General features: G+C 47.1%; 5 protein-coding genes across 12 annotated transcripts; 3 read left to right on the forward strand and 2 right to left on the reverse strand.

Annotated features, from left to right (window-relative positions):
- Nucleotides 1-729: 729 nt before the first annotated feature.
- On the forward strand, nt 730-3,347 carry LOC133143509 (ADP-ribosyl cyclase/cyclic ADP-ribose hydrolase 1). 2 transcript variants are annotated; one of them, XM_061265450.1, is made up of 9 exons: nt 730-864; nt 1,349-1,472; nt 1,566-1,692; nt 1,922-2,057; nt 2,133-2,215; nt 2,671-2,744; nt 2,820-2,912; nt 2,997-3,083; nt 3,146-3,347. In XM_061265450.1, exons 1-9 carry the CDS (start codon nt 783-785, stop codon nt 3,225-3,227), a joined length of 888 nt encoding a protein of 295 aa, XP_061121434.1. In that variant the 5' UTR covers nt 730-782; the 3' UTR covers nt 3,228-3,347. The 2 variants fall into 2 exon arrangements, with proteins under 2 accessions (XP_061121434.1, XP_061121433.1); XM_061265449.1 differs by having other exon boundaries at nt 751-864; nt 1,346-1,472.
- On the reverse strand, nt 3,287-14,030 carry LOC133143508 (collectin-12-like). 2 transcript variants are annotated; one of them, XM_061265448.1, is made up of 10 exons: nt 13,932-14,020; nt 13,739-13,799; nt 13,111-13,161; nt 7,789-7,911; nt 6,264-6,350; nt 5,148-6,191; nt 4,397-5,070; nt 4,197-4,306; nt 3,949-4,097; nt 3,287-3,878 (listed from the first exon to the last, which is right to left on the reverse strand). In XM_061265448.1, the coding sequence occupies exons 2-10, from the start codon at nt 13,743-13,745 to the stop codon at nt 3,865-3,867; spliced, it is 2,259 nt and encodes a 752-aa protein (XP_061121432.1). In that variant the 5' UTR covers nt 13,746-13,799; nt 13,932-14,020; the 3' UTR covers nt 3,287-3,864. The 2 variants fall into 2 exon arrangements, with proteins under 2 accessions (XP_061121432.1, XP_061121431.1); XM_061265447.1 differs by having other exon boundaries at nt 13,739-14,030.
- A 1,145-nt stretch (nt 14,031-15,175) lies between these two features.
- On the forward strand, nt 15,176-17,413 carry tyms (thymidylate synthetase). Its single transcript, XM_061265889.1, has 6 exons — nt 15,176-15,486; nt 15,574-15,647; nt 15,904-16,078; nt 16,299-16,400; nt 16,527-16,774; nt 16,852-17,413. Exons 1-6 carry the CDS (start codon nt 15,279-15,281, stop codon nt 16,987-16,989), a joined length of 945 nt encoding a protein of 314 aa, XP_061121873.1. The 5' UTR covers nt 15,176-15,278; the 3' UTR covers nt 16,990-17,413.
- Nucleotides 17,414-17,607: 194 nt separating this feature from the next.
- LOC133143746 (tyrosine-protein kinase Yes-like) lies at nt 17,608-23,789 on the reverse strand. Its single transcript, XM_061265888.1, has 12 exons — nt 23,412-23,789; nt 21,275-21,584; nt 21,094-21,193; nt 20,913-21,011; nt 20,713-20,816; nt 20,493-20,642; nt 20,264-20,419; nt 19,988-20,167; nt 19,434-19,510; nt 19,185-19,338; nt 18,876-19,007; nt 17,608-18,343 (listed from the first exon to the last, which is right to left on the reverse strand). The coding sequence occupies exons 2-12, from the start codon at nt 21,567-21,569 to the stop codon at nt 18,135-18,137; spliced, it is 1,656 nt and encodes a 551-aa protein (XP_061121872.1). The 5' UTR covers nt 21,570-21,584; nt 23,412-23,789; the 3' UTR covers nt 17,608-18,134.
- Nucleotides 18,245-27,667, forward strand: LOC133143748 (glucagon family neuropeptides-like). Of its 6 annotated transcripts, none has more exons than XR_009710476.1 (9): nt 18,245-18,379; nt 18,518-18,613; nt 24,662-25,058; nt 25,175-25,279; nt 25,848-25,991; nt 26,074-26,178; nt 26,263-26,394; nt 26,643-26,773; nt 27,525-27,667. XR_009710476.1 is itself a non-coding variant. In XM_061265890.1 (9 exons), exons 3-9 carry the CDS (start codon nt 24,904-24,906, stop codon nt 27,531-27,533), a joined length of 762 nt encoding a protein of 253 aa, XP_061121874.1. In that variant the 5' UTR covers nt 18,245-18,379; nt 18,518-18,613; nt 24,662-24,903; the 3' UTR covers nt 27,534-27,667. The 6 variants fall into 6 exon arrangements, 5 of the variants coding, with proteins under 5 accessions (XP_061121874.1, XP_061121877.1, XP_061121879.1 ...); XM_061265890.1 differs by having other exon boundaries at nt 26,662-26,773; XM_061265893.1 differs by having other exon boundaries at nt 26,665-26,773.
- Nucleotides 27,668-27,824: the final 157 nt, after the last annotated feature.

Here is a 27,824-nt window from a genome sequence, read left to right on the forward strand (position 1 = left end):
TCGTAATTATTAATTCCATCACATGACAAAAAAGGTAACTTAAAAGGTGGACTAAACAAACAGGTTTTAAACTCTTGAAAAGCTACAGAATAATTACAGTTGTTGAATGAATTTCCAAATTAAACGTTTATTTCTAGCCAGTAGATGGCAGCAACACCCCGCAGGCTGTCGCCTTACTAAAAATTGTATTTTTGCGCATTACAATTGTGAAATAGTGTTTGTTACACTCTTTTTAGGAAAATCTCCAATTTGAATTTTTGGAAAGCAATACTAATGTAACCACTTGTACTCCACAAAAAATCCCCAAACCACTCGAATGCTTTTGGCTCTTTCTGCAACGACCTACATCATGAAAGGCCATTTTATTCAATGACAGCAATTTTTTGTATACTCTTCCTTGTCTATCTGATAATCCTTGGAGCGTTGTAGCGAACCAACAGCCCACACTTTGTGACTGGGGAAATTGGTCATGCCACCATAATGGGAGTCACGCGGAGGCCCAACATGCAAACAAGGCTTTGGAGGAAAACAACCGTCCTCCTCACCATCGCGCGTCTGCGTGTTGTGCTTGGAAGTGTCTGCCACGACGCTATTTGGGATCATGCAAGTCGCTGCAGTGGAGCAGCACCAAGTGATGGCATCAAGGGGAGCACGTGTTTTTTCTTCTTCAGTGAATTAGCCTGAAAAGAGAGCATCGCTCGTCAAAGTATCAACCAGTCAAAGGATTCGCATCACTTGACTTGTGTTTTAGCTTCCTTAAAACGGATCATCTTTGGTGGTTGATGGTTAGAAGACGCTGTCTTGAGCAAAGGGCAAAGCAGCGGGTTACCATGGCGACTAACTTCAGAATCAGCGTGGCTGCATGTAAGTTATTCGGATGTTTTTAAAAAATATATTATTCCCATGTTTCTACAGCAGAAACATGCTGTACCCTACTTGTAGTGCTGTCACTTGATCAATTTTTATTTATTTGCGATTGCAGTGATCCCTCGCTACTTCGCGTTTCGTTTATCGCGGCTTCACTACATCGCAGATTTTTTTTTCCAAATTAAAAAACATTTAAAAGTCAAAATAAAACTTCTAAATTAAGGAAACATGTGTCTAACCTTTAGGACAATGTAGTATTGCTCTGAATGTTCGTTTACATTCCTTTAGAAGTCCGTTTTCGCGTTATCCACGTTAAACGAGGCATTACTGTACTTTACTCTTTGTTGCAAGCATAAAATTCACTTTTGATTGCTCTTCGCGAGCTTTTCCATCTTCATTTTGATAATATAGCTTGCAGCTGATTATTGAATGAAAGGTGCCGCGAGTGAGTTGCCAATTGTCAAGGTGTTGATGTCAGCAGGGGTGCTGGCGCTTTGCATGTGCGTGGCACCGCTGCGAACCCCTTCGGGCACCACGCCCAACATCAAACACATCGCGATGGGCAGGTGCTTCAACTACATCACGCTCGTCAACCCCGGCATCAGGTAAGCCGACCTGCAGCATCCAAAGCGTCTCACAGTTCGACCGACTGAAATTTGCATGAGAACTGATTGGTGCCAATTTGCGTGCGCTCGCAGGTCGGACTGCGAGGAGATCTGGCAAGCGTTCGAGGAGGCGGTATTGGGGCAGACGTCGTGCGATGTAGCCGCCGAGCGCTACCGCCGCATGTTTCGAGCCATGCCGCAAATGGGGGCCTGCGACCGGGTAACAAGAGTTTGATGCTCCGCGTACATTTGTCAGGTTACGCACCTATAATCGCCATTTTGTGGCCTCCTGGAATTTTGTTAAACAGAGTTGGGTAGGTTCATTAAGGCAAAAGTAGTGCTTTGCCGCCATCTTACTGCATGAACAGCATCTATATTGAAGCAAGTTGAGGAGAACGTCAAAGTAATGTTTGCTAATGTTGACAAATGTTCTCTTTTTTTTAATCCAGTTCCTGTTGTGGAGCAAGACGAGGATGCTGATTCAGGACTACACGGCAGTGGCGCGTGACCTGTGGACGCTGGAGGACACGCTAGCCGGCTACATGTTCAACGACCTGGTCTGGTGCGGCCAGCGGGAAGACTCGGGTACGCCGCTTCCTGTCAAGTGGTCGCCACGCAGGCAATCGCCACACCGCACCGTCTCACCGCCATCTCTTTCAGATTTCAATTTCGGATCGTGTCCCGAGTGGTCGGCGTGTTTGCATCATCCCGTGAACTCCTTGTGGAGGCAAGCCTCCAAAATTGTGAGTTTGGCATCAGCAAGCATGTGATGTACTAGAAAAAAATATATATTTTAAATTGGATTTTTGGGGGCATCGTTTACTTTTTTGCTGTAATCTTGGGGAATAACCAACAATTTGTCTGTACTTTTTTTTTTCAGAGAATAAATTGGGTGTTTTGCATAACAAAAACCAAAAAGCTGTTTTGGGGAGAAGAATTTGAATGATTTTTTTTTAGGGGATTTTTGTGCATCTTTACTTTTGCATAAGACACGTGGTCAAAATGTCAACATGAATCATTTTCTTTCTAAGAAAGATTAGTTATTTTACAAGAAAACGGTTAGGTCAAAAGCTGGTAAATGTCAGGAAGTTGCGAGAACAGTCGTGCTTTCTTCATGTGATATTTTTACTGAGAAAAAATTGAAATCAGGTCTTATTTTTTCTAAGAATCTTTGTGCTTTTCTTGTGGTGTTTGTCAGTTTGGTGAAATGGCGTGCGGCAACGTCACCGTGCTGCTGAATGGCTCCATTGAGAAGGCCTTCAACAGGAACAGGTCCCCTCCTTTGCACTGCCTTTCAACTCTAGCGTGACTCCCGCTTAATGTCCTTGTTTCCCTTTTGCCATGCAGCATGTTCGGAAGCGTGGAGCTGGACAGTCTGAATCCACTGAGGGTCCGCTATGTCAACATCAAGGTGGTCACCAATCTGGACGGCCCCTTTATGTGAGCACATTCAAACTGTCTTGTGATTTTCGAACATACAGTTGGTGTCGCAATACTCACAGGCTTCGATTTTTCCTCCCGTAGAGAATCCTGCACAAAGGGCTCCGTCGTTGACTTGATCCACATCCTGCAGGCCCGCGGATTCCGCTGGACATGCTCCGATAACGACCGGTGAGCCACCATCGACTCACTCTCGTCTTTTCACGGCCTAACTTGGGAAAATGCCTCCGCAGCATTCTGACCATCCTCCAATGCGTCCGCAAGCCGGACCACTCGGCGTGCCGGACCCGCGCCGACAGCCAGGCAGTCAAGTGACATATTTTGCTGTCCCGAGACAAACTTTGTGAAAGAGAATCATATTCTGACAATCATAGTCAAGTGTTTTTCATGTGTTTTTATATAAAGATTTCAAAATAAAGCTGAATTTTTGCAAAATGTTTCTTTTTAAATCTTAGGAAAGATAAATGTATGCTTTTTTTTTTTTTTAATGACGTGAAAAATGTGTCACATTCTGACAAGGATATCGGTATTTAAAAAGATTGTTAGAATACAAAAGAATTTTTGGAGTTTTAGTACACTGTACCAACAAATGCACGTCAGGTGCAGTTCTTATTTTCGTCCACTCGAGGTCACTGTGTGTCTTTAAAAGGCAGCCTAGCAAAAAGTGTCCCACTGTAGATAGCACTTGAGTTGAAGGTAACAGATTTACCTTTTAATCTCTTCCAAAAAAAAAGAAAAAATTGTTTGCATAGTGAAATAAACATTCAGATATTCAGTAAAATGTAGCTCAAACTCTTGGTAGATTTGTAAAAACTATACAGTATATTAAAAAAAAAAATTGTCCTTTCTTTGGCTGCTGCTGTATTGCACTCAAGGCGTCCCTTTTTTGTGTGGACCAGAACCTGCGTGGTGTCCGGCCTAGCTGCCGCCCTCACCTGTCCTGCCTTCGCTGCTACGAGATCACAGCTGAAACACAAAAATAATATTAATAAGAAAAATAAAAGCCACATTTGTCAAGAGGAATTGGTGGCCGTACGTGTATCCATGTGTGGCTTCTGGCAAATGTAGCTAATGAGGTCTTCACAGGAGAAATCGTTCCACAGGCCGTTGTGAGTGAGGCCGGCGCAGTTCTCACCGCTCTCGTGGCCGTGGCCCCAGTTGTCGGGCTGACCGGGCTTCCACTTCCTGCAGGGGGCGCACAACATCAAAACGCAAACACACTGCGGTCAGAGACAGTCGAGCTGGGTTCCGTTCTGTCCAGAAATGAAATCCTCGAGTACTGACGTGAAAGCCGGGTGGCTCCCGTCCAGCCAGCGCCACACGTTCTCCTCCGCCCGATCCGTCAGGCCGATCCAGAAGTAGCCCTTGCCGCTCGTCTGCTTCTGCAGCCATTCCTGAAGACAAGACAAATATATATTTTACTTTTTTTTCATTTGTTTTCTTTGAACAATGCTCTTTTTTTTCCAAGACTGAACGGAGCTCACCTGTTCATCCACGTCGTGGATAATCACCAACGACGCCGAGCTTCGTTGGCAAGCGGTCATTGCGTCATCGAAGCTGTGCAAGTATTTGGAGAATGTGTAGCACTTGTGGCTGTAGTGAAGCCACTCGGGTGGACAACCTGAAGAACAATCAATCATATCTTCGCATCGTTGACAGTCGCAAACGTTGACTGCGGTCATACCTGAGGCCCCTGCTGCCGGAGCGAGCGCCTCATCTTGGAGCGACACTGGGCTTACGGGGATGGAAACTCCCGGCGGTCCAGGTGGCCCCGCAGGCCCCACTGGTCCTTGGAGTCCCCTGGGCCCTTGTTCTCCAGCGGGGCCTATCGGACCCCGGATGCCCGGGGGCCCCTGCGCCCCCTGAGGACCAGGCTGGCCGTCTCTACCGGGCAGGCCAGCGGTGCCCGGCTCGCCTTTACCTCCAGAAGGCCCAGCCCGTCCACCGGATCCCCTGGGGCCCTTGGACCCTGGGTTGCCTGGGACGCCCGGAATGCCCCTTATGCCCGGAAGACCCGGCGGGCCCGGAATACCTTGCTCTCCTCTTGTCCCTCGTAACCCAGCGACACCTTTGTCCCCTTTCTCACCCTTCTGGCCTGATTGACCAATTGGTCCTGGAGGTCCTTTGTCCCCTCGTGGCCCTTTAGGACCAGGAGGACCTGAAAAGGAAATGCAGTCTTAGGAAAGGAACATCAAGTCCCAGTTTGGTTGGTGGGTGAGTTGGAGCCTATCGTACCTTGTAGTATGGTGAAGTTAGTGATCAGTTGGGAGTGCTTGGTGTCCACCAGCTTCATCTCCTCCATGATGATAGAGAGGCTGGTGACCTCTTTATCCAAGCGTGCCGCCAGGTCCTCCTGTTGGGATCGCAGTCCGGCCGCATCCACCCTCATGTCGACCATGCTGCCGTTGAGGCCGACGAGTAAATCCGAGTGGCGAGCGACCGTCTCGGAGCATCTGCGCAGGGCGTTGAGGTTGAGGTTGATGGCGCCCAGGAGCTGCGTGGTGAAGCTGACGTTGCCCGTCACGCGGTCCAGACCCTCCTCCGATTGGTCCAGCCGCACCTCCAGACGCTCCAACTTGGATGAGGTGAGATTGGTGAAGTCCCTATGCTGGTCCAGGATCTGCTTCAGGGACTGGTCATGGACGTCGGCCAACCTGCTGGTGTTCTGCAGTTGGCCAGACACCGAGGCCAGCTGGGACGCCACCTCCTCCAAGCTGTCATTGTTGGCTTTGGACAGCACCGAGGCGTTCGTTGCCAGAACCTGCAGGTTGTACACTTTAACCCGAAGCCACTCGGTGTCGCTGAGCGTCTGTCTGGCGGTCTGCTCCAGACTTTGAAAGTCGCTGCGGACTTTCTGGACGTTCTGCCCGGTGTCATCCACGGAGCGGTGCAGAGCCTCGATGAGGCCGCGCTGCTGCGCCTGCGTCAGGTTCAGCCCGCCGATGGTCAGCAAGACCTGGTTCTGGAGCTTGGCTTGCCGTTGGAGCTCCCTCTGCAGACGGCCCGTGTCATCACGCAGACCCCCGAGGACGCCACCGTAGGAGTGCAGGGTGCCGTTGACGAAGCGCAGGGCGGCCTCGTTGCCGTCCAGCAGAGCCCGCACGGAGGCCTGGCTGCTCTGGATTTCCGAGCCCAAGTTTTGCAGCTGGCTCAGTTTGAACTGGTCGCTGTGGAGATGCTCCTCCATGGCCGACAGCTGCCTCTGGAGCGCCGACACCTTACTCTTGAAGGCATGGATCGCCGTGGTGGCGTTCTCCGACTTTTCTCCACTCTGATCATCTGAAGAGGGTCATTTAGAAAATTTGCCTCCTTGCAAAATCTTCACGATACACACTGATGATTAGCACTTACCGAGCTTTTTCAAGTCAGTTTCCACGGCAATAATCTTCCCGCCATAATTGGCGATGCCTTCCGAAACGCTGTCCACTCTTTGCACCACTGCCCCAAAAGACAAGTCAAATGTGAGCGCGGCCCGGGCCTCGGTGTACTTTCGTCGAGACATCAGTTATGAAAAAGGATCAGCGGAGACCCAAGCAACTTTGGAGCAAATCTCTGCGCATTTCTCGTAGACATGCAATAACGGTGCAAGTGATTAGTTCAAATCCCGGGATTAAGTCAAGCAAAGTAAATAACATCAGGTTTAATGAGGTTTACTTTTGGAAAGAGATACAAAGATGGCCTGGGGGGGTCGGTGACAGAGACGGAGGATGGAGGACCTTCCCCCAAGACAGGAGGTGACCTGCCAGGAGGAGTCTTTCGTAAACAAGGGGGGCAGGGGATCAAAGACAAGCCAGGGGGAGGCCTCTTCACGCCCCCACAGGCGACACGGGCGTTCATTTCCTCTGGAATGCGTCTGGGATTGCAACGAGGCAGCCCGCTGCCAGCGCCAACCTCGCCGGGAGGCCGCGCTCTTAAAACCGGGGACCACTTTGGGTCTCTTTGCTATCATGACGGGAAATGGGCGCTTGCCAAACAGGACCAGACAGGAGATTAGCCTGGGAAATGCGGCTAGTTAGCTTAGCTTCTCTCTACCGTTGTGGCTGATGGGATCCCACCACAAAAACAATTACTCAAATCAAAAGGTGAAACAAGGTGAAAACGTGACTCCTCTCCCACTTTCATTTCCGAAACAGAATCGATTGGGCCACAAGACAGGCTGACCTTATCCTTATTTAGCCTTTTCTTGTGTCAATCCTGTCAGAGAGAGGTCACCTAGCGAGAAGCATGGTGGATCTTGCTACGCGAGCATCCGGACTCGCGTCGGCTGAGCCGAGGTTCCCTTGACGGTTTTGCTCCGGTGCCAGTAAAAACCCAAATTGGCCCGAGTTGCACTGCCTTCGCTCACGGCCCATCTGGGATGGATTAGCTCGGCATGAAAGCGTGCAGCAGAGAGCGTGAGGGTGACACGGAGACGTAAAGATAACCCCGTGAACATATTAACCTAACTTCACCATCTGAAAAAAAACATACAAGGGGCGGGGCAGATGCATACGTATGTGCATATGGCAATGTTTATGGCAATTATGGTCGGGGCATTCAGGGTCCAGTTCCCTGAAAGGTCAAACCCGGCCTCGCAACATTTTGGTGGAATCAAAGGACACAAGGCAGGCGTGCTCGATCCGCTCGAACTTCTCTTCCTGGTACCGAAGCAAATAAAATATGTTTATTAGGAAGCTTTTGGAAGGTTGGCTTTTGTTCCCTTTGTACCGGGCCAAGACTGCTGACTCCAGCTTGACTTTTTACCGCACAGCGATAAGTTTCCCCACCGCTGTTTCGCTGTCTTTCAACGAAGCTCAAGAAACATCGCCAGCGATGGACAAGAATTCTTCTTTAAAAAACGGCGATCCAATTTCAAGTGAAACATTCTTGATCTTACCTTTATATCCGAGAACGGCGACGGCCACGGTGAGGAGGGTGCACAGCACGTAGAGCAAGGCTATGGAGGTCTTCAGTGCCCATTCCTTCTTACACTTGGTGCACTGGGTGCCCTCCTGGATGGCTGTCGGGGGAGGCGGGGGGGGGGGGGGAGGTTAATGCAATTCATTACATTGTGATTTTACACAAAGACAAGCAAAGCTCAAAAGCAGCCACGAGCTTTGTGTCATGAGCACGACTCCCACATCTGGACAAACGAGGGCCTGGGGTCTACATGAAACGGTTCCCCTTTGCGCCCCCCCCTCCCGGGCGGCGAAGGGGCAAGGGGACACCAAAACAAACTCCTCCCCCGCAAAGCTGTTTACACAAATGCTGTTTTTTTCCCCGTGTGCAGCGCCAGTAAAAAGATTTAAAAAAATGTTGGCGGGGTTTCCGGGCCAAGGAGTTGCACCGCTAGGGGGCGACCAGGAGTCTTAACTTCCTGCTTCACCTTTAAGCGCAGGAGGAGCAATTTATTCATTTCAAACGTTTATTTACCGGCAATAGCTGTCAGGGTTTCCGTGGTAATAAAAGCAATGAGGTCATAAGCACCGGGCCTCCCTTTTAACGCCCTCAACAGACATGCAGGAGCCGGATCGAGTCGTAAAGGACAAATCAATGAATTAAGGCCAGCATGACAATGAAAAGTAATTGAATTAGCGAGTAAACGTCCCGTCCGACTTTATGCAACCTCAACGTGGGGGGATTGCGCAACATTTGACAAGTTTGTGAGGCCCCCATGATGACTCATACACATTTTGGTTTTCTGCCTGCGCTGCCTCACAATGGCATGTCAGTTTTGTGTGTGCGCTCATCGACTCGCACGGTTGACTTTCGGTGACCTCGCAGGGTGGCCTCGCTCCAAAAACAAACTCCAAATAAAGACAACTTCCACGTATGTAGAATTGGCCACAACCGGGATTCCCAAACTGGATAGCGCGGTGTGATAGTGGTTTGCATTTTTGCTTCTCAGTTCTGACGCTCTGGTCAGAACTTGCTGAATGGAGTTGATCATTTCTTCCTACCTGCCAATGACGCAATGAGAGGAAACGTGGAATTAGGGTCCAAATTCCTCCAAGTTCATGGGAGGGCTCTGGGGTCTTAGTAAAAAAAATAAAAAAAATTGTGGCTTCGTTTTCATGAAGCTTGATGGAAACCAAACGCTTGCATCAAGTGGGCTTGCGGTTGCGAGTGAGCGTCAAAAAAACGACTGCCAGAGAATGCCGATTTTTTTTTTTTAATCTCTGGAAGGTAAGAAATAGAACACTGTGATGGATGAGCTGTTGAAGCCTGTTACAGTCATCGACACGAGATTCGCCAAGATTGTGACATCATCCAGTTACGGAACGAGGAAGACGAATACAAGATCTTTTGGACAAGCTGTGTCAAAAAATGTAGTTAGAGCAGCAGAATGTTGACAGAAAATGCCACAAAAAAAAATATCTGTCAATAAAAAGTTAGTTAGCATCCCAGCGGCATCCAATACTCCCTCACTCCATTTTCAGTCCGCCACCTTCCTCAAGCCAGGAGGCCTCGCTGGGCTCTGCAAAGATTTCGAAAGACAAACAAGTCGACTTTCCAAAAAACTACATCAACAGCGGAGTTGGGATCGGGAAGCGGAGGGGATTTGGGGGGCCCGCCGAGTGACTCGGGCTTTGGTTACAAAGCAAAACATAGCAGTTGAAACACTCCGAGGCTCGTGTGTGTGTGTGCTTGTGTGTGTGTGTGGCCTACTGGCTGAAAAGCGCCTCATTAGCATCTAGAAAACGACAACACAGAACGCAATGCGATACCGGCAAAACGAGGTCAGCATAAAACGCCGACTCGGGATGATTTAATCGACTAAAAACAACATCATTCAAAAGCTGCTGTTCTTCTAGCGGCTTCCACTCTTTAACTTTGAGGTGCAAAAGCCTGGAAAACATCTTTGTGGTCTAAAAGGCAACTTAGACCATCTCGAAGGCAACGGTCCCAATCGAAAAAGAATGAAAAATGTCCCGATGCAGCCAAAGCCGAGGCAAGTGCTTCAAAGTCAAATAAACAGCTTCATGTCGCTAAGATGGAATCAAATAAATAACATGGTCGCTCTGATGAGCAGCTGGGATAATAAAGGACGACCTCCTCCCCAGGAAAAAGCCAAATTCGCGGCATGGCTTGGCTGATGGAAACATTTTGTTCTTCTGATCAAGTTCAGCTTCTTGAATCACCAAGGGACTTTACATTAAAGAAAAAAAAAAACTACCCGTCTGTCTCGGCCTTCGAAATGCTAAACGTAAGCTACCTCCGTGTCCAAAAACAGAGTCCAGCATGGAACAATTTTCTATTCAAGATACGGAGTTCAAATAGCTGACTCATCTCGATTTTTCATGTTCTTCCAAGTGAATGTAAACATGCCAAGCTACAGTTCCTCTCCTGCTGCGGAATCCAGGAAGTCATAAAAGAATCACGCAGAGTTGAGTAAGATTGAATCGGACGTGACCGACCAAGAAAGTTTATATTCGGCTCTTGTCGTCCACTCAAGACAAGAAGATGAGGTCAAATGATAAGTGAGAATTCACGGCCGTGTGGAGTAGCAGAAAAGACCGGCCAAAGTGTTTCGATCATTGCGGATGTCTCACCGACGACAACTCGGACCTAGCGCGGAACCTTCAATGACATGGCCGAGCTTCCAAAAGCAACACGAGCGACCGGCCGGGCGACGATGGAAAAGTTAAGAGGCATCGTGGGTGCCTTCAGGGTGGCCTGGCATGTCTGCGGTCTGGGAGTCAACGAGGGGGCGGGGCCTTCCCGATCGGAACCACGGCAGGCGAGCTGGAACTGTGCGGCGCCACCTTGAAGAGCACGAGCATGTCGGATGAACCCACACCAGAACACTCAGGACAGAACTTTTCAGCTTCCAAACCAGCGTTGATTTTGGCATGGCAATTTTTGTAGTAAAATAGAAACGAATCCCCAAATCCATTGTTAAAGTGCGTCTGTGTGTTCTGCTGCTGGGAAGCCATTTTAGTGCTCGCAAATATAAAGCCATTACGTCAGGTGAGGCACCGAGCACGAGTCCTAGCTTGCCAACACTTTTATCGCATTTCCATAGGAGACGCTAAAAGAACACAGGTGCCTCGGATTGCTTCCCGCTGTACCAAATCGATGAGTCAGACCCTGGAAGGGAGAAAAAAAACAAAAAACAAGGGCTCCCCTGACATCTGCATGCGGGTCACGTCAAGGACAGCGAGGTCGTTACGATGCGAGTCGCAGAGACGGAGGCCCGGCGGGTCGGGAGAGCTCGCGAGTGCTGCTTTTCATCAGTCGCAAAAGAAAATATCAAAGAGGAGGAAGGCCACACGGGAAACAATTGACTCATCTGGTTTTTGCCTTCTTTGCCGACTGACCAATCCCGAGCCACATATCAAACAGACTACGGTTTTATCTCAGGTTTCTTCCTTCCCGGGTGTCTCGCTCCAGCTGACTCTTTTAACGTCCAATCTCTTATCTTGTCAGCCTGGAGATGATGGCTCCACTTCCTACGACAGCGGCTGCATCTCTTCCAGCTTCCCCCACTTGACTCCCTTCCCGTCTCCCCGGGATGAAATATCGCCTCGTCGGCTTCCCGTCTCGCCTCCCCGCCGCCGGGCTGTACATCATTTCATTTTTTGTTTACGCACATTCACACCCAAATATGACATACGGCTGACGTTGAACAGGATTTGTTTCTGCTCTCTCGTTTCTGTTTTTTTTTTTTTTTTTCCGCTGTCCGGCGAATACGGCAACGGGAAAGTCTGACAGTGAACGAGTCAAGCGTTCAAATGTATAAACAACCGCGAGGCAGAACTAAAGAAGACCACAACAAAACACTGTATGTTAGAAAAGACAACCACAAAACCACTGCAGAGAGAATCCCAAATTCCTGGCACGCCATCAAACACGGCTGAGCATCACATGACCGCCTGTGTTAAACTCATCATGCTGCTGAGTGATGGGAACAACACGACAGAATGTCGGCAAGAATAAAAGGATTTTTTGACGTGCGAATATCCGTGCTATAGAACCCGATGGGCTTCGTAGCTTCAATGTTTGCTGTTGAGTAATACTCTTATTATATATTGTTTCTATTTTATGTTGTACAGTGATCCCTCGCTACTTCGCGTTTCATTTATCGCTGCCTCACTACATTTTTTTTCCAAATTAAAAACAACATTTAAAAATCAAAATAAAACTTCTAAATTGAGGAAACATGTGTCTAACCTTTAGGACAATGTAGTATTGCTCCAAATGTTCGTTTACGTTCCTTTAGAAGTCTGTTTTCGCGTGTTAGCACGATCACGAATTAGCATCTTTCCGCTAACTCGTTAGCCTGCCTAGTACTTCTTGTTGGCGACTGTACTTCACGGATTCCACTTATCGCGGGTGGTTTTTGGAACCAATTATCCGCGATAAACGAGGGATTACTGTATTTATTATTTCTTCGTATGACAGAAAATGTTGATTGATTGTCTAAGTGGGCGTGGCTTAATAAGAAACCCTCTTCCATGCAGTTGCAGTGAGTGGTGTGTTAACATTTTCATTTCCAAATGGCTGAGCAGGTTGAGCATGCGACGTATACGAAAAGGTTCAGTCAGGTGGAGAGCGTTCGTTTTACCTCAACGACGCCCCCTGCAGAGAATAACAAACACATTTGGACCTTGAGTACCATGGCAGCCGTCCAGGCCTGCCAGATGATTTCACTCAGTGCACGTACAGTGTGTGTGTGTGTTTCATCTGGCATGCAAGTCATACAAATGTCTTTCTGTGCATTTGCGTAAATCTACCTCATGTGCGCATACCTTCTGCGTGATGTTTGGGTAAGATAGAGAATGAGAACCCAGCGCGGTCGCCGACCTAATCGTAGATCTCGGAGGCTGAAAATTGCGGAGGTGGAGGAACAACAGCAAAGCAAAACAATCCTGTCCAGAGTTTGTCAGAATAAAAGACTTCCCCCGCGCACCTCATGGCTTTCTAATCTAAGCCGCGGCTCCGACTGTGGTTGGCAAAAACAAACAGGACGCTCCTCCTCGGCTGACTCGGATGACAGGGAATGCGTTTGAAAACCGTTTGAGGGGTCCTCTGGCTCTGACAACCTCCCCCAAAAGACGTAACGCCGCCGAAGCGTGAACCCCAATTGTGTGAATGACAAGAATATTTGACCTTGCTCCAAAAATTGCAACGGAGCATCCTGGTGAGAAGTTGTGGATCAGAAAATACATATTGCGTGTATCGGTGCAGAAAATGTGGCCCGGAGAAGTTTACTCACCAAAGCGCTTGTATCCAAAAGACTGTACTTCCTCCTCGTCTGCAAAATCGTCTGCAAGACATCAGAAACACGTCACATAAATTGTCTGAAACTGAAATGTTTACGTGATACATTGTGATGACAAACAATCTTTTAAGATTGTAAAAATCTCTATGTGTGTGCTGGAACCCAAGACTAGGATTAGAACATTATGGTTTAATGGTAAACAGATGGTTTGTGTGTGGGTGAGGGGGGGGGGGGGGGGTCTCATGGGGAAGGGACTGATGAGATGTCTTGGTGAGGGAGGGAGGGGGTCACTTTACTATGAAACTCGGAGTGAGGTCAAGAATGCATCACTTTGTGGCACTATTGCAGGAAGGTGCTAACAATGCTAGCGTGCATTTTTTCAGACACCAATAACTAATCATTCAAAAGTTTTGAGTCAAAATCACAGTAAGTCACTGTAACATTTCGCACATTTGGAAAATTAACGCTGCCCGTAAATACACGGGAAAAGTCTACAGTGAAATATATTGCACATAATAGAAATAAAAATGTACCCAAATAAGTGCCTAAAAAGTCGAAATGCAAATGTACTGTAAATAGACTGATGCATAATGACGATGATCATGATGAAGGGAAATATTACCTTTCATTGCGTTTTGATGGCTCGCTGGGACAGAAGAAGACACGAGGATCGCTGTCCGTCACTTCATGCGCATCTCAGCATCAGGTACAGAGTGGAACAAAAGTAAAAGTTTCCCAAGTTTACGAACGACTATTCCTTAAAATGATAATAACAGTAATATTAAAATCAAACCAAAGAGGTAATAGCCATCTACACTTGTCGTTGAAATCCCATCGTTCTGATGCTTTCGACTTCTGCGGCACTGATGGGATGTTTCTGGTTCTGTCTCCTCTCGCTGTCTCTTGACTGCGAGGAGAAGTCAAGCGAGGCGTAACAACTTCCGGTGTTCCTTTCAGAATTAAAGTCCAAAACGGAAATTCGGTGTTTGACATTTATTAGTTCGTCAAAAGCTATGAAAGGCAGATATATATTGTTGAAAATGGGTTTAAACGTGTATATGTTTGTGAAAGTTAAATTTTAACATTAGAAAACATGAACGTATGTTTTGTTTTTCATGCACATACATGCATTTTATCATTATTTTTTAAAATAGGGAATATTAAACATTTGTCTCCTCATATTTTAATTACTTTTAATTTTTCTATTCATCCTCGAGCACAAACGTTTGCCCACCCCTGGAATAGGCTATCCTGCAGGCTGAGTTGACCCATTCCAGAGCATCACTCTCCCACCAGGTGCTTTCAACTCCTTCCTGCCCCCGCACCCCTGGGGGGGACACTGCTCCAAATCAGCCGGAGATGAGATTAGGTTACCAGGCGGTGATGGCGATCGCGTCGCCATGCTCCCTCAAAATCTGGTCCTCATTACAGTTAATTTCTTAAAAGGCCTCACTAAACACGGATCGAGCGACATTTTCCTGCACACTTCCTGTGGTTTTACACATTTGATTTTCCATTGGCTTGCTTTTACAGTTGTGTGAATTGTTTAGTGTGTTGCCTACACTTTTTATGTAGGCTTTTATGAGATTTTGAATGCACTTGCATATTACCATATGACGCCTTTGAGTCCTTGCACGTGCTAGAGAAGCCTCTGCGTGCAGTTGTAAGAATATGTTGTAAGAAACAAGCACTCAAACAAAACAAAAATTCACATGTCATCTACACACAGCAGTGCTTTCATATGATCAAACACTACCAAATGAAGAGACTAGACTTGCAAAACAGCGACATCTTGTGGCAGCTTTGGAGCTTGTGTAGACTAAGTGCCTTTGAAACCTTAAAACGAAGATGATTCACTAAAATTACACCTGATGAAAGTTAAAATTGAAAGTTAAAATTCTCTCTTATGACTGCATGATGTTAGAAAAAAAACCGCGGAACCTTAGAGTTTTTCAGTTTAAATAAAGTTCAACCGGATATTTATGGCAAGCGCCATTTTTCCTTCTCGCGAGACGTCACCCCAAACAAGGAAGTACTTCTCGCTCTGCGATTGGCTGGTACCCGAGATTTGCATATAAGGTGGGAAGTTCTCCAGCGACATTGTCAAGAACCCAAGTGATACTTTTACATTTTTATTTGACTTTCTTCCATTCGTAAGCAAAATGCCCTCCGCGATGGACCAACCAAGCGGGGAACCCAGTGGAAATAACCCACAGGAAGAGAAGAAGAGCTTGCCGGGTTTATTTTGCGACGAACGGGGCTATCTGAACCAAGTGGAGTTCATCCTGGAGCATGGCCGCAAGAAGGGAGACCGAACCGGTACCGGCGTCATCTCTGTGTTCGGCGCCCAGGCTCGGTACAGCCTCCGCGGTAAGTAAGGCTTGCTCGAACACATGCTTCTTTTTCAACCCATTGCTGTTTTTGTTGCTAACTCGCCCCCTTTATTTTGCTTTATAGATCAATTTCCTTTGCTGACAACCAAAAAAGTATTTTGGAAAGGAATCCTTGAAGAGTTGCTTTGGTTTATCAAGGTGGGTCTACGAGAGGAAGTAAACTATTGTTTGTTTAAGGCAGACATGGCCATTTCATCATAAATTCCTCTCAGTGGTTTTATTTTACATGACAGTATATTTGGTTGAGTCATTTAAGCGTTGTCTGTATTAATAGTTAAAATCATCCCTGTACCACCACAGACAGAACATTTAAATATACATAATAACATTAAATATGTGATTGTGTCAATGTCTCATTATCAACGATGGGATGTTCCATGATTTGTGTCGCCAGGGGTCGACGAATTCCAAGGAGCTGTCGGAGAAAGGCGTGAAGATTTGGGACGCCAACGGCTCGCGTAGCTTCCTGGACAAGTGTGGCTTCACTGAGCGCGAGGAGGGCGACCTGGGCCCCGTCTACGGCTTCCAGTGGCGCCACTTCGGCGCCGAGTACACAAACATGCACGCCGGTACCGCTCCCGTAACGTTTTAAATTCTTTAGAGCCTCCCATGAGTGTTTCCTTCAGTGGTGGTGGTAGCAGTTGAAATTTTAAATATCTATTTAATTTTTACGGGGGTGACATCCAGATGCTGATGGCCTTGTGTCTGTTTAAACAATAGTTTTAATGAAACTTTGTAGCGACTCAACAGACCTTGTGTGGGCTTCATTTTGTCTTTTTTGTGCCTCAGATTACACAGGGCAAGGCGTGGACCAGCTACAGAAGGTCATCGACACCATTAAGAGTAATCCAGAGGACAGACGTATCATCATGTGCGCGTGGAACGCTAAAGGTGCAGACAAACTCACCAAGTACACACCTGCACGTTGTCATCCATTTAGATTTTACCCACAAATCACTAATTTTGTTCACCATGCGTAACTTTTTCTTCGTACCTTTTGATTGTGTGACGTATCAGACTTGCCACTGATGGCGCTGCCGCCCTGCCACGCCCTGTGCCAGTTCTACGTGTGCGATGGCGAGCTGTCTTGTCAGCTGTACCAGCGCTCGGGCGACATGGGCCTGGGCGTGCCCTTCAACATCGCTAGCTACGCCCTCCTCACGTACATGATCGCGCACATCACGGGCCTCCAGCTCGGCGACTTTGTCCACACGTTGGGCGACGCCCACATCTATGTCAACCACGTGGAGCCGTTGAAAGTGCAGGTAGCGTTCGGAAAGCCACCCAATCAGTCTCTAGCCTGCCTGGATTCTCATTAACATTGCTCTCGCTTGATTGGCAGCTGCAGAGGGAGATCCGCCCCTTCCCCAAACTGAATATCCTGCGAAAAGTGGAACGCATTGACGATTTCCGCGCCGACGACTTTGAGATCGTGGACTACAACCCGCACCCGGCCATTAAGATGGATATGGCTGTGTGAGACCTGTTGCTTTTTTAGTCCGAAATTGTCAAAAAAAGGTTCATAAACACCTCATAAAGTACATGTTGCAAAGGAGACAGTCATGCAGACAGAACTGAAGAAGACTTCTCCTCCTACTCAGTAAGTTGTTGGAATATTATTCTTTTTTTGTTCGAGGGTAGGAATGTAGGTGATATGTAAGTGCTTGAAAGTGGCGGCCCATAAGATAGCCTAGCTGTCAAGTCATGTAAGGGAATTTGATGTGGTTCCGGTTATTTTGCCGACTAAACTCAAGTCATTCGGCAAACCATAATGTTGCGCTTTTCAAGCCGTGTTTAAAAAAATAAGCAGATAAGCTAACCTTCCTTTGTACGCATGTTTAAAAGTGGGTTGTATTGTATTGTATTGAAAATGTTATTTAAATAAAATGTGCGGTGGGCTTTGATTTGCATACGTGTGTTTTTTTAATTATTGTCTAGCATCCATAAATGGCAAGCATTTGTGTCAAAATAATAGAAACGGCTTCTAAAAGCAAAATAATGAAGATTGGAAACAATACCTACCAATTTTAACTGACGTGCTACAGTAATCCGTAGATGTGTTCCTTTTCCTCTAGGGGGCAGTGTGAAGTAGACCAAGTCCAACTCATTCCTTTATTGTACAAATTCCCATGGTGAGTTTTTCCCTATGATCATTTGCAGTTAGCTTACATGAAAAAAAGTATCTCGAAGCTTAATAAGGTTATTCCCACGATGGCTACATAAACAAGTTCATGTATCTTGCATGTCTTGACGTACACGTACTGCAGATAGCTGCAAGGTTCGATCATATGTTGAAGAGGTTTAGTCAGAATGTGCAGCATTTTTTCTTTTTTTTTTTAATAAGCAACAAGATACAATTCAATGAAAAAGTTGCCATTGTGAGCACGTCTGACTTTGAAAGGCCTTTGAATGCGTAGTTATTCTGAAAGCAAGCAACCACCTAGTATGGACAACGTGCTAGGACAGAAGGCCGTCCGTCCCCGGCGGGACTCTCCATTCCAGCTTTATTCATAATTGATGCTTCCGATGCATAATTTATCCGCCTACCTTGTCAAACATGGCATGTTATGCAACTTGATGCCCAACTTAACAGTCACCCTCCCCTCCCCACCGTGGTAATCCATACTATAGGTTCTCCCCGGGCTGGTACTGGGGCTCCGTGGCAGTGAAGTAGTCCTCGAGGAAAGACTGGATGTACTCAAAGGTGGGCCGCTCGTCGGCCTCCTCCTTCCAGCACAGCTTCATCATGTCGTGCAGCGACTCGGGGCAGCCCTGCGGGCATGGCATGCGGTAGCCGCGCTCCACCTGCTCCAGGACTTCACGGTTCACCATACCTGCAGGGAAAGCCAGCCCATCACCCGATTGGTGAGGTGAGAAAAACATCTTTCGGTTTGGAACAACAAAAACAAATTGTTTGCACGTCATGGAAGCTATGACTTCAAATGCATTTAAAACTAATATTTCTTGTCACACGCCAACAACTGAATGCCATTGTGCTGGTCTTTCAGGTTTGCCCGTCTTAGCCATCTAAGCTCTCTCCACTCCTTTCAGCTCAGTGCGTCACTAATATCAGTCATTCTTTGCAGAGGAGACGTCGCATGAATGTGAGTGCTGTTATATTGTCTCTCTACATGTTTTGCTGCACTCTTTGTGTTCCAGTCGTTGGGTTATAGCGATTAACTGTAATATGATGCACAGCTGTAGATTAAATATACAAAAATAACACATTTATATAACCTTTAACACGTGATGCAGTAATTTCAACCATAAAAATGTCCAAATGTTTTTGTACTGTATTTCAAATGTGACTATTAGAGTCAAAGCACAAATTAATTTCATGAACTATCCAATGGGAGGGGTTCTCACCCGGGTAGGGCACTCTGCCTTTAGTGACAAGCTCGGTGATCAAGATGCCGAACGACCACACATCCGACTTGATGGTGAAGCGTCCGTACAGCGCCGCCTCCGGTGCCGTCCACTTGATGGGGAATTTGGCTCCTGGATGAGACGTGATTGACATTAGCTCCACTGGAGGGCGCCCAAGTGTCCTATTCTGGAACCTTAACTCTTTTGGGCCATTTCAATTTCCTCCAAATGCCATAGTGGAGTTTTCATTCCATATTAGAAGAGCTTGACACAAAATGTTGATTGGTGGTGGCATATTTTCCCCCTCACCTTGCCTCGCCGTGTACTCGTTGTCCTCGATTAACCTGGCCAGACCAAAGTCTGCAATCTTGCACACCAGGTTGTCACCCACCAGGATGTTGGCGGCCCGCAGGTCTCGGTGGATATAGTTCATCCTTTCGATGAACGCCATGCCGTCGGCGATCTTAGAAAAATGTAATAAGCAAGTAAATTGTTTGCTACATACGTGAATGAGAAGTTATCAAATCAAAGATCAACTAAACTACAACGTGATGTCACCTGTGCGGCCATGTCCACCAGCAGGGGAAGCTTCAGGAACTTTCCGTCACCTTCTTTGAGGAAGTCCAGTAAGCTGCCTGTTAAATAAAAAAATTAAAAAATCAAATTAAGTCCTAAAATGGCTGCAAGGGCGACCAGTGAATGCATACAAATGTGCCACCGCTACGCGGGGCTCTTATTAGCAAGTCATAAATAGTCACTGAAGCTCGTTTTATTGTCTCTACCAATTTGCAGCAGAGGAGAACAGTGTCATGTCACCAAATGCACGTAAACCCTTGAAGGCCCCAAGCAAAAACCCCGCCATGTCCTGTTTTTCTAAGTAAACTGAATTTAAATGTCCGTGAATATTTTTCCCTGGGACATTGCTGGGAAAAAGAAAAGACAGGCAGAGTGGGAGGGTTGACTTCTTGAACGTGGCAGGCTCGGGCTTGATGCGTTTAAAAATAGAGCACAGGAAACGCAATCGTGCGCTATACGCTCTCACGGGATATCAGTTTAGTTCCCGACTGGATAAGGAGAAGCCCCCTCCTCAACGTGCGTGCGTGCGCATGTACCTTTGACCATGTACTCTGTGACTATGTAGATGGGCTCCTCGGAGACGACGGCGTAGAGCGGCACCAGTTTGTCGTGCCGCAGCTTCTTCATGATCTGAGCCTCCTGCAGGAAGGCCTCGGGCGACATGGTGCCCGGCTTCAGCGTCTTGATGGCCACTTTGGTGGTGCCGTTCCACGTGCCTGGCGGTGACGGGCGACAACGTACGTTAATGGTTAGCGCTCGCTAACGTGCCATTATCGGTGCAGCGCTCGGTTTAAGTTTGCGTTCCAACATACCCATCCAGACTTCTCCAAAGCAGCCCTGGCCCAGCTTGAGCTCCAATCTAAGGGACTCTCGCGGGATCTCCCAGGCGTCCTTGGCGAGACCTTGCGTCTGAGGTTTGACGGTGGGGCAAACACTGGTCAGCTTGTGGCAGAGGCCGTCGGCGTGCTCTGCCATATTGGACGGGAAAACGTTTCTTGACACATCTCCCTACGTTTGTGGTGGTAACACGTGGTGGCCTACCCGAGTAGTGTTTGACCAGCTTCTGTAAAGTGTCAAACTGTGCTCGCGTGGTGATATAGTAGCCGCCGCTGTCCAGCTTGCGGATCTTGTAGTGCTTCACATTGTCGCCTCTGCTTTCGTCCCAGTCGCGGATGGAGAGCGAAAAAGCACCTGGACAGCAAGACCGTCGGGATACGATTAACGTGAAACGAAAGTAGGAAGTGGACGACCATGTCGTCACCTTTGGTGGTTTCACTTTCTCGCGCCAGGAACGTCCCTCGATGGTTCCCTGGATTCAGCAGCAACCTCTCCGCGTCTTTCCGGCCCATTTTACCAAAATACCACCTGGGCAGACAGACAAGTCCATAAGCTATTTAATGCTGGTGATGAAGAGATGAGCTAGTTGCTAGCGGATGCTAGCCGTTGACACAGCTGACTTACTCTTCCGCCTGTATGGAGTCTGCAGGGGCCACGTAGTTGCTAGGGATGTAACCATTTTTGCCGCTGGTGATAGAGCGAGCTTCCCACCAGTCTCCTTCCCTGCGGAGGCAACGGGGCGCCAATCAAGCGCTACGCTTTGCTTGGTGAGGCCGCACGCTTGTTCCGGGGGACACGAGCGTACGTATTGTTGATGATCTGGAAGCGATCGCCTTTCTTGAACGACAGGTCGTCCGATGTTCTAGCTTCGTAGTCGTACAGCGCCACGAAGAAGGTCACGCCGCCTTCAATGCGCAAAAGTATCGAGACACACAGCCTGAATCGTTTCTTGTCAAGGCACCAGCGTGCTTGATGTTTTGACTTACTTGGGACAGAACCTGTGAAGGAGTTGGACACAGGGCCGGTGAAGGCCGACGCCCCCCCGAAAGGGGTCATGCCGGCCGAAGACCCCCCGAAGGGCGTGAAAGCAGAGTTGAAGTTGGTGGCTCCGGAACAGGAGGAGGCGGAGGGTGCTAGACCGGGTTGTAGCTGGGTGGGATCAGGCCCGTAGTGGCCCAGGTGGGGCGTCGCCGCGGCAACGTTTGGGTCGGACGGCAAAGTGTTGTCCGTGCCGTACTTGCTGGCGGGACCTTTGTCCTCTTTGCTCTTGACGCAGCCCATAGCGGCGGCGCCTTGCTGTGACAGACGCAACAGCTCATCGGATTAAAACGCAGCCTTCGTAACACATTGTGTCCTAAAATCAAACGTCATGTCGTGCGTGTCCTGACATTATCTCCCAAATCACTGTTGTTGTCACTAAAACCGTAAGCCATGTTGCAACTGGGACATATGCGCCATAAATCCGCTTTGGACCAGTCCCGCTCGCCACTGGGCTGCGTAATGCTCTCCATTACGCTTCAGTTTCTTTTTCTACCCAACTTAGGACGGTTTGGAAAGTGACATGACACGACGGAGGCTCTGCATTCAATATCAAACTGAAGATGGCTGATGTCGCTGTGAACAGTTGCAGTGTGTTTTTTTGCTGTGGTCGACAAAGGCCTCGTGCCCGACCGCACCGCCAGATTGAAAACATCAGCGCGGTTTTCGGTCCTCCTTCCGGCATTAGCGGGATTCTTCTCTGACACGCTTGTAAAGAAGGCCTAGAAGGGGGGAGTGGGAGTAGCTCGGATTGATTAGCAAGCCACGACACGGAGGGTTAATTGGCATGCTCGTATTTTGGTCAATTTGCCAAGTGGTGACTTCAGGGAGGAGCACCAGGGGGAGTTCACAGGGTTCTCCCAGCTCTACTGGAAAAGTAAACATCGAAATCAGCAAAAAAAAAAAAAAAAATTGTGACTTGTTTTATGGGCATCAGTAGGTTGGGTTGTTGGTCGGTTGGCAGAAAACGTGCCAACTTCAGCAGATGGAACGAGAAGGAAGATTACCAGAATAGAGGATTTGCTTTAAGAGGATCATAAAAAAGAAGAAGAAAAAAAAGCTGAGCTCATTCATCATGACACAATGAGTTTCAATCTGATGACCCATTTTATGGGGCAACCCACCAGTTGGACTCAAAAACCACAACATGTAAAGCTCCGCCTCCCTAAGGAAAATGACTTTTAACACTAAAGAACGCCAAATTCCTACATTGGGATTGAGACTAACTGAAGTGAGGGTTCCCATGCAAGTCAAATTAGCGCATCCATATCAAAATATCAATATGTGCTCCCCCGGAGGATCTTTCATTTAAAAATCCAGTCGATTCCGTCAAAGAGCGCTGCTAGCCGTGGGACGGCAAGAGAAACCCGCCTCGCTCTAATTATTGGAACGCATTTTCATTAGGAACAACATCCCGTTAGCCCGAGGGAACTCGACCTACTATTCTGCTTCGCATACAAACGTGCCTCAAAAGACACAATAGCCAAGGGAGGTGAGGAGATGACCAGAAAGGAGGCCTACGTGTAATCAAACACAAATTAAATTGTACGGAAGAGCGCCTTCCTATATTTTGATGTTAAATTGTATTAAGGCTAACTTGCGTGCCAGTTTAAAATGTGCTCACTTTCTACTCAGGCTGAATAAGTAGCATGAACTAGTCGTGTAAAAGTAAAAGCCTAATTTGTCATGCCGTCATGTTTTGTGGTTATAATTGACACTTTCAATTTTGATAGCCTGCAGGTCCTCACTTCATTCATTTCCATCTCGGTGGGTTTGGTGAAAAAGTGCTATTGCTCTCATAAGCTTGAATGAATATAATAATAATATATATGTATATGGCACCCAGTTGGAGCTTCAAATATTGCTTGACTTGAACAAAGCACTCAAAAATTGGCGAAAATAAATGACAAATAACCCAATTTTAGGCCCCCGAGCTACAGTTTGTGTACCCCATCCAGAGCGTAGCATTGCCTGGAATGGGTGTGAGTGTCCCAATACTTTTGTCACGTTTGCTGCATACTGATGACTTCTTTGTTGATGCCAGGCCCACCCACGTGACAAAGACCACTTTGCATTTGTCCTTACCTTCCTTCCTTTTGGGTCTTCTTCTCGCCGCCTTTCTTCTTGTCTGACAGTTACACAAATGGAAAAAGAAAAAAGAAAGGGGGAAAAAAGAGCTATTCCAAGCGGAAGCGATCCGCCCTCATCGCGCGTGCATGCGTGCACCGTTAAGTAGAAAGCAATGTGCTGATGGGGTGCAGCATGCTCCAGTCAGCTCCCCGTCAGCTGGTGCTCGCGTTCCTTTTGGACGCGGACGCTCGCGCGCGGCGCGGCGGCAGCATGTCCCGACTGACACGGGCCTCGAAGGGCGAGCGGAGCCGAGATTTGTGGCCGGGCCTGCTCCGCTGCTGCCGCTCCGCTCCGCTCTGCTGCAGCTTGAGGACACAACGTGCACAATGAAACAGAAGGAGCTCACACGCATCCAAAAGAGAAACGGAGGGAGGGGGTCTCAACGCTTAAAGGACCCTGGTTGACATAAGTGAAGCTTTAGCGACCTCAAACGGAGATTCCGTGCTAGTACAACTGTCAGAAAAGAGCGAAGCTACCAGCGCCGGCGATTCTCTATAAATCGCATCGCTGTTAAAATTGCACTTCTCAAATCGTCGCTTCCACGAGATTTATTTATTTTCTATCTATTGACACTGAATGAGTCGTGAATTATTTTTTTTTATATTCATGTACACGGAGAGCGCTCATTTAATATAGTCTCGTGGGAGACGTGACGTGGATCTGAGAGAACCTGGTGTACCTAATTGTTTGGCCATAATGTGCACATTCCTTGTCAGGCCGCTAGGAGGCAATGTTTCTCAAGAATGATAATGCATTTTCAGAATCGCCGTAATCTCGTAATGATGTGAACTCATTGTAATTTTCTACATTCATCTATTTTTGCTTTTTCACTTTTACTGTCACTTTACTTTATTTCCTTTACAATGGAGTGCCATGAAACGAATGAACTTGTCTTGATGGCCTCAAATTTGAAATCAGTAACTTTTGGGAAAAAAGGACTCCAGGCGTGGCTGTTGGAGCATGAGAAGTTCACGTATAGAAAACCAAGGCAGTATGATAACAAAACAAAACAAAAATTAGAATCAATTATGAATCAAATTATGACAACGAGCCAAAACATAGTATTACATAAACGCATCTCTCCTACCGGGCTACATAAACTCGACAGTGCTTGTAAATTATTAATAACAACACTATTAATATCCTGACAAAAACCTGATGACTCATATCCTAACATGGGACTTTTTTTTTTTTTTGCATTTCAGCACTTGGACAGCGCCCCACCACCACCTATCCCCACCGCCCGCACTCCGCTTATTAGCGACATCCATACAAATGAAGCGGACCGGCCAGACGGAAGGACAAACAGACGGACGAGCTCCAGTGGGACTCGATGTCGTGGGCACCTCCCCCGCCCGCCCTCCCACCTTGGCGACCATAAAAAGAAGCCCAAAGCAAGAGCAGAAGTAGGGACACGCACACTCCCAAAAAGTTGTCTGTCACGCAAATGTTTGGAGGAGGACACTGCCACGCCACGGAGGACACCAGACACCCACAAGAAGAAGAAGAAGAAGGAGGAGAGGGAGAGGAGGAGGAGGAGGGGGAGGCAAGAGGAAGAGGCGCTTGCATCTCACGCCTGCGTGCACACGGGCTCTTCCACCAGTAAGTGCAAAGAAAAAGACACACTTTTTTTTTTTTTTAAATATAAACATGTCTGAAGCTGGGCCAGCTATGTCAAAATTGTGCTTGAGCTCATGTTACCTTTTTGTTTTTTGCAGCAAAATGTCCAGCAAAGCGACGCTCGCCTTGCTCATCTATGGCATCTTCATGCGCCACGGCAGCGGCAGCGGATCGCACCTGGGGCTCGCCTTTCCCCAAGTCACGTATGTAGAAAACAAAAATAAAAATCTCTAAAAGCTTTCGTTATTTTTACCTGCCATTTGTATGATGATTATCAAAATCATGTTTGCAGTTTCCAGACAGTTTTAGAGCATGACATTTATAGCCCACTACTTTCCAGTTATTTTTCAAATTGAAATTATTCTAAAGACTTTTTTATACTGTATTTATCGACAGATTTGTGCTTTTTAATATTTTTCTAGTTTGCAAATTCATTTGGCATTTTTTACAAATATTCTAACATGTTTTAAAATAGTATATTAATTATTTTTCTATTGTTTTTCAGCACTCGTTTAAATTTAAAATGATCACCCCCAAATTCCACCTTTTTTGTTTGGCTATTTTAATCTTATTTAGATCTTTTTTTTTTTCTTCGGTTGATCCGATCAGGCAACAAATCCATACTAAGTGGCCTCCAAACATCAGGCAGCCGCAGTTATTAGATCTACACGCATGCCAGACCACTGGATGGATAACCCACCTGCTCAAAAAAACAACAATAAAATAATAAAGGATTGACTTTTTTTGTTTCCGTCTTCCCGTCGCTTGCAGACTTGAGGGCGAATTGTACGACGGAGACGGGAACTCGCTGCCGTCTTTGGATTACGACGGGCAGCAGCTTCAGGTGAGAACTCCATCCATGGGGACGCAAGACCACGACGTCTTCTCCTTGTATTACCCGCCGCCCGACAAAAGGTACGACGGGACCGAGCCAGAAATTCATCACCCTTTCTAATTATTATTTTTTTTACGTGGGCCTTGGATTTTATTTCCTCAGGACGGAAAGGCACGCAGACGGCATGTTCAACAAAGCGTACAGGACAGCGTTGGGAAAGTTGTCGGCCAGGAAGTATCTTCATTCTCTCATGGCCAAGCGGGTCGGGTAAGATGTCAACATGGTGTGTTTGTTGCACGACGTCGTATTTTGAATTAATCCCGTCACGGTTTTGCTCGTCTCTTCCTCTAGCGGCAAGGCGCTGGACGACAGCGGCGAGCCGCTGTCCAAGCGTCACTCGGACGGCATCTTCACGGACAGCTACAGCCGCTACCGCAAGCAGATGGCGGTCAAGAAGTACCTGGCCGCCGTGCTGGGAAAAAGGTACAGACAGAGAGTTAGGAACAACAAAGGACGCCGGCTGGCTTACTTGTAGCACCCCCACCCTCACTGAAACATGTCAAGCGCTTTTCGTGTTTCTTTATGTATGAAGGAAGCCATTAAAAGGAATATTTTGATAACGATGCCGTTTTATGGACTACTTGAGAAGTGGGGATGTTTTGTGTGTCAATTGCAAGGGGGAATAAATGCTTGAAAAGACAATCAGCATCTGTGACATTAAGCTGCTGTAGTTGTGTCGTTTATCCACAGCAGACTCGAGGACGTAGATTTGCGCGGCGTAGACTTTGACGCCCTCCTGGACGGGGAGGACTTTGAGGCTTTTTGGGGGGACTGGCTCAAACGGCTCCCCCCGAAATTCCCGGTGAGTCATATTTTTAAAGGGAAGCTGGGCTTCTGGTTCTGGCCCTCCTCCCTTTCTCCTCAAATTCTCCCCTTTGCTGAAATGTCTTCAGTGTGAGGATTTCTTGAATACGTTTGGGGTCTTTGGGGTCCTTTTCTTCTTCCACAAGTGAGCTTAGACCTTCCGCTCTTGTTCAGTGCGAATGTTGTGTTTGTGTGTGTGTGTGTGTTAATAAGCAAACAAAAAAACACCCGCCTCTCTCTGACCATCTAACAAGTATCATCACCGTTAAAGAAACAAAGACGAAGCGGCTAAAATTACGAACCCAATTTTGTTTTTTGCTTAAGTCTACTAGCAAACTACAAACAAAATCAATACTTGTTACATGGTTGTTCCTAGCGAGAGACGCTTGAAGTTTGCACCTTCTGGTTCCACTTCTGTGCTCCCCTTTCTCACCTTTTCTCAGAAAGAAAATGATTAAAAAAAAAAAAAAAAATGAAATGCATGGTTAAAATGAGAGAAAGAAATGTTCTTGCCTTCTGCAACACACACACAGCACACATCAAGCATCTCCTGACCGCGGCATAATATGAATGTAAACCAGCCAAGTGAGTGGCTCTTAATGTCCTGCTTGACATTTTTACTTAATTTAATTTTTTGATTGTGCACTGAGACAAACTGTGGAGGAAAAGCAGCGAGACAAAGTGCAAGTGAATTTTTGACTTTTTGTTTTTGTGTGTGTGTGTGCTGACTGCTTTGCACTCTTCTGCAGGCTTTGTGACACAGGAAGCGGTTTTAGCGGCTGCGCTACCTTGCATCGACCTTTTTTTTTTTTTTTGTCTAATTGCCCTGATGGCTATTTAAGAGGCCCTACAATGCTGCAAACGATCAGCTCACATTTCCCCCATCCCCCCCTTTCCTCATTCTCAAGCATTTTTTGTTAGTTTGGCCATCAAGCATGAATTCCCCCCCCCCCCCTCCCTTTTTTGTGCGTGTTTTTAAGCAAAGGCAAGGGAAAAATCTCTCGTGTTCAAAATGAGCCAATAGCCTTACAAAGATGACGCTCAAAGAT

Source organism: Syngnathus typhle, linkage group LG19 (assembly GCF_033458585.1).
Source record: "Syngnathus typhle isolate RoL2023-S1 ecotype Sweden linkage group LG19, RoL_Styp_1.0, whole genome shotgun sequence".
NCBI lineage: Eukaryota > Metazoa > Chordata > Actinopteri > Syngnathiformes > Syngnathidae > Syngnathus > Syngnathus typhle.

Excerpts from the sequence above, each read along its gene's own strand:
- LOC133143509 (XM_061265449.1), top strand. The coding sequence starts at position 783 with ATGGTTAGAAGACGCTGTCTTGAGCAAAGGGCAAAGCAGCGGGTTACC. Across the intron at positions 865-1,345 it reads CAGAATCAGCGTGGCTGCAT|CAGGGGTGCTGGCGCTTTGC; the intron begins GTAAGTTATTCG and ends TGTTGATGTCAG. Across the intron at positions 2,216-2,670 it reads GGAGGCAAGCCTCCAAAATT|TTTGGTGAAATGGCGTGCGG; the intron begins GTGAGTTTGGCA and ends GGTGTTTGTCAG.
- LOC133143508 (XM_061265447.1), bottom strand. Across the intron at positions 6,351-7,788 it reads CGCCGTTCTCGGATATAAAG|TGGTGCAAAGAGTGGACAGC; the intron begins GTAAGATCAAGA and ends CTTTTGGGGCAG. Across the intron at positions 5,071-5,147 it reads TAACTTCACCATACTACAAG|GTCCTCCTGGTCCTAAAGGG; the intron begins GTACGATAGGCT and ends TTTCCTTTTCAG.
- tyms (XM_061265889.1), top strand. The coding sequence starts at position 15,279 with ATGCCCTCCGCGATGGACCAACCAAGCGGGGAACCCAGTGGAAATAAC. Across the intron at positions 16,401-16,526 it reads GTGCGCGTGGAACGCTAAAG|ACTTGCCACTGATGGCGCTG; the intron begins GTGCAGACAAAC and ends GTGACGTATCAG. Across the intron at positions 16,775-16,851 it reads TGGAGCCGTTGAAAGTGCAG|CTGCAGAGGGAGATCCGCCC; the intron begins GTAGCGTTCGGA and ends CTTGATTGGCAG.
- LOC133143746 (XM_061265888.1), bottom strand. The coding sequence starts at position 21,569 with ATGGGCTGCGTCAAGAGCAAAGAGGACAAAGGTCCCGCCAGCAAGTAC. Across the intron at positions 20,643-20,712 it reads AGAAAGTGAAACCACCAAAG|GTGCTTTTTCGCTCTCCATC; the intron begins GTGACGACATGG and ends CTTGCTGTCCAG. Across the intron at positions 19,511-19,987 it reads CACAGAGTACATGGTCAAAG|GCAGCTTACTGGACTTCCTC; the intron begins GTACATGCGCAC and ends TTTATTTAACAG.
- LOC133143748 (XM_061265890.1), top strand. The coding sequence starts at position 24,904 with ATGTTTGGAGGAGGACACTGCCACGCCACGGAGGACACCAGACACCCA. Across the intron at positions 25,992-26,073 it reads TACCCGCCGCCCGACAAAAG|GACGGAAAGGCACGCAGACG; the intron begins GTACGACGGGAC and ends TTATTTCCTCAG. Across the intron at positions 26,179-26,262 it reads CTCATGGCCAAGCGGGTCGG|CGGCAAGGCGCTGGACGACA; the intron begins GTAAGATGTCAA and ends CTCTTCCTCTAG.